The sequence below is a fragment of the Colossoma macropomum genome, unplaced genomic scaffold, assembly GCF_904425465.1.
Source record: "Colossoma macropomum unplaced genomic scaffold, Colossoma_macropomum, whole genome shotgun sequence".
Classification (NCBI taxonomy): domain Eukaryota; kingdom Metazoa; phylum Chordata; class Actinopteri; order Characiformes; family Serrasalmidae; genus Colossoma; species Colossoma macropomum.
Genome location: NW_023494910.1, coordinates 220780 through 230520, shown reverse-complemented (window position 1 = coordinate 230520; position 9741 = coordinate 220780). Strand labels below are relative to the sequence as shown.

The 9741-nt window shown below is 41.9% G+C and overlaps 1 protein-coding gene across 1 annotated transcript; it reads right to left on the bottom strand.

Annotated features, from left to right (window-relative positions):
• Nucleotides 1–366: 366 nt before the first annotated feature.
• Nucleotides 367–9741, bottom strand: tyr (tyrosinase). Its single transcript, XM_036560823.1, is given in 6 exon segments — nt 367–1080; nt 1241–1422; nt 3124–3236; nt 3238–3272; nt 3955–4171; nt 8827–9741. Coding segments are annotated over 6 exon segments (1620 nt in total). The 5' UTR covers nt 9661–9741; the 3' UTR covers nt 367–841.

The window sequence follows — 9741 nt, the reverse complement described above, 5'->3', positions numbered from 1 at the left end:
TTGTGATGATCCAGCACAGAAATCCAGTTCAAACACTTCCTGAATCTGTAGAGTCGCCCTTTCCATTCCATCTTATCACGAGATCATACGAGACTCACATCCGGAGTTATGAGCCTATGAAGAGGGGCTGAGATACACGTCATCTGCCTCTCACCGTGTAGAGCTGGTGGATTGGTGTGTCCATCTACATTCTGTGTGAAGCTGTCCGATGGACACTCAGGAAATCACTAAGGACTGACCATCACGCCGGAAACCCTTCATTCTTCATTCAGCCCACATCGGAGACTCATGTGAAATGGCGTGCAGAGAGTTTACAGCTGCTAAAGTTGCTGCAGCGGTTTTGGAAAGTAGTGATGAAGATTACGGAGCATTTTGATATGAAACATATGAGGATCATGTTATATGAAGAGCCTTTAAAGGAGAGTTTAAGAAGATATGAACAGATCTAGAGAGAATGAGCTCAGTGGGTTCAACAACTACGTTTTTTTAAATGTGTTTCTGTTCTGTTTAAATAATTGCACAGTTAAAGACTAACATATACACACATATACATGTAATCAAGATATATTAATATGGTTTAATTCATCTTATAAACATCCATTTAACTCCAGAACAGAATAAATGAGATTGATGCACAGTACAGAGATCAATACAATGAAAGCACCAGTCTTTTGTTCTCGTTGGCTGCATGGAGTTTGGGGGCTTCATGTGAATGGGCTCTCTGCTGTTATTGGCCTGCAGGAGGTGATGTGACCTCTCCTGGACAGGCTGATGGAGAGCAGCTCGACGTCCTGCAGCTGTGACTGACCTCCCTGACACACACCTGTGTGTGTGTGTGTGTTTACAGTGTAGTCTGGTATGACGCCGTAGCCTCCTCGTCGCTGCTGTGCAGTAGCGGCTGTCTCTCTCCATAGGGTGATCGTTTCTGGTTCTTCGCTCCTCTGTAGCAGGTGAAGATGATGAGGGTGGTGATGATGGCAGCGAGGACAGCCCCCAGCACGCCGGCCCCCACCAACCATGGCCAGATCTGCTGCACATGCTGCAGGTATGGAGTCAGAAACTCCTGCATGAACCGCTGACCTGCAGAGGAGAACGTGAGAGATTGTAGACTCCACAAAAACTTCAGGATGACTGCACAGCAGATACAGCAGACCGAGAAGCACTTTATTAGGCAACATAAGGCAACCAATTATTAATTATTCTACTTAAGCTAAAGTGTATATGTGTGTATGTTACTCACTGGGGTCCAGCAGGTAGGCGTATTCGTATCCCAGAGCTTTTGTTCCCAGGAAGTAGTCTCCATTCCTGTAGAGGGGAATGAAGGGCACCATGTAGTATCCGTCGTTGTGTCCAATGGGAGCGTTGCTTACTGGGTAGTGAGAGCGGGGGGGCTGATGCTTCCTCAGCCAGCGCTCAAATATACTACACACACATACACACATACACAGTGTTAGTATATTAGTGTGCTGTAGTGGAGAATCTTATTCCGACTGTTTTGGAAGTGTTTGATGGTTTCTCATTAAAATTCACAGTTTGTGTTGTGTCTTATATGCTGCGTTCTCTGATAATAACAATAATTAAAAAAAAAGTTTCACTGCTGGCCCAGTTTTTCAAAAGTTCACTGAGAACAAGTCAAGACACTTTACCCCACAGTAGTAGAGTTTGACCAGGCTGCAAACCAAGACACTTTACACTGCAGTAGTACAGTTTGACTGGGCTGCAAACCAGGACAATTTACACTGCAGTAGTAGAGTTTTACTGGACTGCAAACTGAGACATGTTACACTGCAGTAGTAGAGCTTGACTGAACTGCAAACAGGGACACTTTGCACTGCAGTAGTAGAGTTTGACTGGGCTGCAAATTGAGACACATTACAGTGCAGTAGTAGAGCTTGACTGGACTGCAAACCGGGACACTTTACACTGCAGTTGTAGAGCTTGATCAGACTGCAAACTGGGACACTTTATACTGCAGCAGTAGAGTTTGACTGGGCTTCAAACCAGGACACTTTACACTGCAGTGGTAGGGCTTGACTGGACTGCAAACTGGGATAATTTACACTGCAGTAGTAGAGTTTCACTGAGCTGCAAACTGGACACTTTACACTGCAGTAGTAGAGTTTGACCAGGGTGCAACCCGGGACAATTTACACTCCAGTAGTACAGTTTGACTGGGCTGCAAACCAGGACACTTTACACTGCAGTAGTAGAGCTTGACTGGACTGCAAACTGAGACACTTTACACTGCAGTAGCAGAGCTTTACTGGGCTGCAAACTGGGACACTACACAGCAGTAGTGGAGCTTGACTGGGCTTCAAACCAGGACACTTTACACTACAGTAGTAGAGTTTGGCCAGGCTGCAAACTGAGACATGTTACACTGAAGTAGTAGAGCTTGACTGGACTGCAAAGTGGGACACTTTACACTGCAGTAGTAGAGTTTTACTGGGCTGCAAACTGAGACATGTTACAGTGCAGCAGTAGAGTTTGACTGGGCTGCAAACCAGGACATTTTACACTGCGGTAGTAGAGCTTGACTGGACTGCACATTGGATACTTTACACTGCAGTAGTAGAGTTTCACTGAGCTGCAAACTGGGACACTTTACACTGCAGTAGTAGAGTTTGACTGGGCTGCAAACAGGGACACTTTATACTGCAGTAGTAGAGTTTGACCGGGCTGCAAACCAGGACACTTTACACTGCAGTAGTAGTTTTACTGGGTTGCAAACTGAGAAACGTTACACTGTAGAAGTAGAGCTTGACTGGACTGCAAACTGGAACACTTTACACTGCAGTAGTAGAGCTTGACTGGACTGCAAAGTGGGACACTTTACACTGCAGTAGTAGAGTTTCACTGAGCTGCGGGACTCTTCCCCATGAAATCTGAATTTGGCTGGGCCACAAACTGGAACACTTGTTATCATGATAGCGGAGTTTGCCTGGGCTGGAAGCAGAGTGACTGTAGATGGCAGTCAGGTCAGTGTCTTTGGGGATCTGAGTGTTTGTATATGATTTGTTTGCTGCTAATTTGTAGAGTCATTTTAATCATAAAGTGCCTTTAGGTTTGGAAGAGTGTCCAAAAAAAGCACACTTTTATTATTAATCTTTTTATTATTATTACCTGTCTATGAAAGCATGGTGCAAGAGGAATATGGGGTCGTTAGCTGATCCCTGTACTGAAGACATGGAGCCGTTCATAAACACATGCAGGGCGTTGTGCATTGTGCTCTGACCTGGCACTGACATTCCCTGTCTCTGGACTCGCAAAACCTACAACAACACACACACACACACACAAACACACACACCCACACTTATTAGCACTAGTGAACATTTTTATATACAGTAATATACATAAGTAACTTACACAACTCTAAAAACTGATAGATGTTTGATTTAAAACAATGAATGAATAAATAATATACTGCAATTATTTATATCATAGGACTTCTTGTCAAGTCATGTGCCTCTAGATTGTCATGATTAAAATATACATCATTTTAATTTGATTTAAACATTAAGAATATGAATTATAACTTTATGCAGTCACTTTAAAATGACACTCGAATGACTCTGTTCACGATTTTGGACACATTTAAAACTTCTTATTTGCAACAGCTTCCTAAGTATTATTTGTAATTATCTAAACTTGTGAAGTTGTGCATGACTAGCATGTCAGAATTATTTTATACATTTTTCTGCCATCACACTGATTTTATATTATTTAAAACATTGACACTGAAACATTCGGTGGCATTTCCACTACATTTTTGCCAAACCATGAATTTAAATGACTAGTTCAGTTAAAAAAAAGCCATCATGGCTAAAAATAATCCTTATTAGCATACTTGGTTAGGCTATTCTTTCTGTTGTTTTTATTCTTAAGTAGTTGATTTATGAAACTCTACAATATTGTTTTAAATGATTGTTTAAAGTTGTTGCTGTTTTTTACCCTCCAATGTGTTCCTGAAGCTCATGTTAGCACGCCGGTCCAGTGACCCGGTCTCATAATCGGTCAGACCCAGAACAAACTCCACGTCGGCAGAGGTGGGCAGGCGACGAACCCGGTTTGGGTCATGGTTGCCTGGATTACGGAGCAGTGGACCCTCACCTGCTCCATCACACACAGTCTCCCGAGCGTTGTAGATCTCAGGCAGAGTACAGATCACCTGTTGAGGGGGCAACATGTTAATACGTATGTGTGCCCTCACAGAGGAAGAGTGAACAGTAAGATCTGAGTGTGGATCTGTTCACTACTGAGGGACAACTCCCCAACAAATACTGAGTTCAGGCTGATTATTTTGTAAAAACAAATCCAGTCCCCACTTTTTCCCTTAAACTGCACAGACTGCTGACCTACAGGCACAAAGAGATGGACAGTCCAACTGTGGCAGAACCAGTTAAACCAGTTAAATCCACGACAGTGGGGGGAACTGCACAATGTCATGCTCAGTGAAATTACAGCGAATGCATGAACTAATATTTATGCTTCTTGATCACAGTTTGTTTCATCACTGTGTGAAATTGACTAAACATTTCTTGCTTGCTAAACTGAGATTTCTTATTCTTCACAGATGTTAGCAAAGTGAGTCCAGAACACCGAGTCTTTTTGAAAAGCTGTGCTGAGACATGGAGACGTGTTATTACAGTGTATGTTTTTTTAATCAGTTAGTTAGCACAGTTGTATTTCTGTCAGTCTGAGAAAGAGAAGAGCAGCTGCCATGCTAGTCACTTTGAAAGTTTTATAATTTGTTTATTTTTTTTGTAGAACTAACACATTTTGACCCCCCCCCCCAAACACACACACACACACTTTTTGAGCTGTGGCTCCACCCTGGACTGAGTGTGTGAATGTTAATCAGTCATGCGTTATCCGGAATATTAAAAGCTTACACTCTGATAAAACAGTCTCACGCTGAGCGACTGAGCGTAACAGTTCCTTCAGAACTCCAGAACTGCTCCCACTCACACTCCTGAAAATGTGAGCTAATAAACTAAAAACCAATTATTGCCAAATACGATTAAACTCAGCTGTACCTCAAACTCACTGAGAGAATTAATCAGTCAGAGTAAAACAGAGGGAAACATTCCTAATACAAACATTCTATAAATAATAACAAAAAGTGATAGCAAGAAAGGAACAGAATTAACAAATAAAATAGCGATTAGTAATAAAAAAAATAAAAAGTAAAATACACAAATTAGAGAAAAAGAAAAAGTGTCTGTATGATCAGGATTAATGTAAAATATTGCTTTCATTTTGCATTTTTTCATTAACAGTATTTATCTAAATTTAAAAAAAGTAACCTGGTTGCCTTAAAATTTAGAGTTAACTGAACTTGACTTTATAAGTTAATAGGATGTAAAACAAAGATTATTGTTCTGTTAACTTAATATGAATAGTTCAATGAACTCAAATATTTAAGGTGACTAGCTTACTTACTTTTTAAGTTACAACAATGTTTTTACAGAAGTGAAAATAATTGGTACTACATGATGAACAACAATAAACGTCCATTAAATTCCACTTCTCCCTAAACCCAATCAAATAGCACTGAACACTAAATATCTAATAAATTAAACTTTATCGTAATTTTAACCATAACTCTAAATTCAACTTAATGTTTCAATAAAATCTATTTTTTTTTACATGAAAACTATATCAAAGGCAACTTAACTTTTAAACTAAAAAAGTTGTTTAAACTTGAAATTTGAGAGCAACTTCCTTTATAGTTTTGAGTTATCTTCAGAATGTGGGTGAACTCCTGGTTTCTTGAGTTAGCTGAAAAAAAATTGTAAAGTTCCCTTCAAGCCCCTGTAAGTGGACCCAGTAAAACTCAATAAAACTTTCCCCTCAGCACCATAAACTAGGGGTGTAATGATTCTCCAAATACATGGTTCTCATACCTTATTCACTTATTTACTTATTTATTTTTTTATTCATTCATTCATTCATTTATCTATTTATTTATTTGTTTTTTTTTAGGGGGATGGGGTGGAAAGGAACAAATAGGGAAAAAAATTCTACGTTTTATGAAATTACCAACAGTTTAGACACTAAAAAGAAGAACAATAATTAGCACGGTGTACAGCTCACACTAACGTTAAATAATTTTGTGATTTACACGTTGTACCGAGCTGTCACTGAGCAGTGAATTCTGGTTGGGTTGGGTTGGGGGTGGTGGTTCTGGACATTTGTACTGTGGTTTCAGTCTTGTTTCAGAATCTTTACTACAGTACACACGTTTTAAATTCAGCTGATCTTTTTCTGTTAAATATCTATTAAACCAGCATGAAACCGGTTCCTCAAAACCTCCCACTGTGAGAATCATTTGGGTTCACTAAAGTACAAACAATGTAAATTTACTCTCAAAGGAACAACATGGTCTTTAAGGTCCCACTGTTTACCTAAAATGGGTTTTAAAACTACACCACACTGACTGTTTCATCATTTTAAAATAAAAAGTCTGGAGTCAGGACGAGGTGCATGGAGCAAAACTTAAACAATATAATTTCAGTGGAACTGGAGACACTGGAGATGTTCTCTTCAGGGTTCCACCCCAGTGAATCAGGGTTCCACCTCAGTGAATCAGGGTTCCACTCCAGTGAGGGTTCAGAACTGTTTTTCAGAGACTGGAACTGTAAATATTTACTGAATTCAATTCAAACTTTCCTCCAACCTCTTTGCCAGATATTTCGTTAACAGTGTGAACTATTGTAGATAGGAGGAACCACCAGAAGAGACCAGACCCTCTTTGTTCCTCTGGTTCTTTCTTCGTACAGAGTCACATTTCTGACCGGGTGCCTGTAAGATGAGAGCGAAGCCGAAATGTGTTTCGAGTTCACAGTTAAGCTTCTTTAGCTAATTCTCCAAGGCTCCTCATGCGTGCATGCACATGTACGTGACCAGCGATCTGTAGGCCACTGGGCCGCGTGATGAACCTGAACAGTGACCTCAGTCACATGCGAGTATGTGAGATCTGGCCTGAGGCTCCTCCTCACAATCTGCACTCTGTAACTGCTTGGATCTGGTAACCCAAGGGTTGCGTCACAAGGGGAGCTTCTGCCTGGGAGTTTACGATGTGGAGATATTGGAGGAATGTGTGACATCAGAGCAGCTGAGGGGAAGGAGGGGTGGGACAGTGGCTCCTGTGGGGGTCCAGTGTTGGGGTTAGTAAGTTGCCAGTCCCTCATTTTGTTATATATTGGTTAAAGGTATATGTAGTCGATAAGCCAACACATGTTTGGTGTCTGAAGTTTGCTTCTTTTGCTTTAGCACTGGAGCTACAATGCTAATGTGGCTAATACGTAATGGAAGCTTGTACCCCACCAATTAGCATGGTGCTAACTGCATGTCTAAATCATAATGCATTTGCCTCAAATGTGTTAATGAAGTTGGCTTTGTATTCACCAAAGTAACTACTGCACCATTTAAGGTGGGATGGAAAATTGAAATAAGAAGCCAGTGAATATAAAGCCAGCTTCACCTTCATGTCTCAAACTGTGTAGAGTTAAGCAATTTTTAATAGACTTGATTATGAGATTTATATTTATAAACATGAAGCAAAATTCAGACCTCAGTTAAAAATAAATAAATAAATCAGCAATTAAGATCTGGTCCCATCCTAGAAAGATGATGCTTTGGAGCATTTTAGTACATGGTGTCACCACCTGTAGAGCAGTCAGGATTATTTGATTAAAGCTGAATACTCTAAAAAAATCACCTTCTTGGTAAATTAGTAGTGACTTGTCAGTTTCCATGATAATATCGCATATATTATATTTCTCTGCTGCTCTCTCCTACAGTAGGAAACTTGATGTAGATTATGTAGATGTTTTGTAGATCGTCACCTTGTACTTAATTTCTACTGCAAATTGTAAAGAAATGCAACAATGGGTTAAAATCAACGTAACGTTTCCCTTCCCCCAAACCTAATGCTCAGTCTAAAACTAACAGCATTACTTAGTAACAGCACTAATTGTTTATATGGGATAATCCAAATAAAACATGATCTTAATGTGTTGATTAAAAATCCAGACAGAACCAATTAATTATACTAATTCATAATTAGATCCACGCAGGGAGATTTTGATGGCAACTACAGTTGGCAAACTTTGTGAACAGAATCTCCTGTAGTGGTGATATTTTAAGCTGCAATCAAAAGCCATTTCATTTTGCTCCCGTAAAAGTGAAAAAAAACTTTACTTTTTTCTAGCTGTGGACACAAAAGTTGAAAAAGGCTGCCCTGGTAAAGGCCTGTGCTGTAGGCTTTACTAACATATCAACACTGTCTGTGATACTACTAAACGAACGTTCCCAGCCCTGGTCCTCATGTTTGGTTTGGTCTCTCAGTGCACCAGAATCAACTAATCAGCTCATCAACAAGTTCCTCCAGAGTTGAGGGTCTGTTAGAGCAGGAAACCTCTAAAACAGGGGTCACCAACCCTCTTCTTGGGGATCTACTTGCCTCTAGAGTTTAATTCATACCTACATCTAACATGCTCACCTAACCCTGATGCATGAACCTCTGAAGAAGTTAATGAGTTGGAGCAGGTGTGGTAGATTATGGTTGGAACCAAATTCTGCAGGAAAGTAGATCTACAGCGCCAGGGCTGGAGACCTCCACTCTACAAGGTTTGGACACGGAGGATTCCAGAATCTCTGCAATAAATACTTTTTAATTTTTAAATGAGTTCATTAGAAATTCAGTTTTGTTAATTTTGAACCCCTTTCCTGCACCTTCTTTGGACAGTACGGCCCCCTCTGGTAGCCACTGTGTAATTTTAAGTTTTTTAGGTCTATTGTGGTTTTATTGACCTTTACCTTCCATGAAGAGAAGACGGAGGCTGGGCTGATGAGGTTTGGGTCCAGCGGGCTTTGTGCTCCCATCAGCTCATCTGTACACACCTGGCAGTCCGTGGCATCACGCCAGTCCCAGTAGGGGATGGTGAAGTTGAAATCTCCAGTCAGCTTGCGTATCTCGTTCTCCCAAAAGAGGAGGAAGACTCTGTGCCAGGGCAGGAAGGCAGCTGCTTCATGCGCAAAATCGACGTCCTGCCAAATGTTTCCCGGCCCACCTAGCAGCGTGTCCCGGGACACGTAGTAGTGCATCCACACAAAGAGGTCGTACACACTGACATTTGAGAACATGGGAGTAACGGTGCCATTGGCGCTGTCCATTTGGGCTCTTGTTGCTATGGCGATTACGTAATCTGAGCTGATAGTGTTCTTCGCCAAATTCAGGTAAGAAATGAACCTCTGCCTTTCCGTAACTGACAAGCTGAAGATGTTCCTGCGCACCGATTCCCGCCTTTCAGCACAGGTCGGACCGAAGTAGCCGAACTTACACTCGCCGCAGTCAGAGCCCATGAAGTTCCCGGCACACTGGCAGGTTCGGTTGTAAAACGCCAGCGGCCAGCGCTCCCGGTCGTCCATTCCGGAGTGAGGGTACTGAGGACCATCTGGAAGGTCAGAAACCATGACGTCCTGGCAGAAACCGCGGCCGGAGCGGGCGCCGCAGGCAGAGCCATCGCCCGGCCACTGTGGGCAGCAGAGCCGAGAGGTCAGAGCCTCTGGAGTGGTGCAGGGACGCGGGAACTGCTGGACAGAGAGATGGACGGAGAGGAGGAGAAGGAGGGAGAGAGGGAGAGAGAGCATGGCTTTAGATGAGTGGGACGCTATGAGGGAATGAGGTAGCGGTAGAGGTTCCTCAGCCCGGCTCTTTACACAGCACAGTCC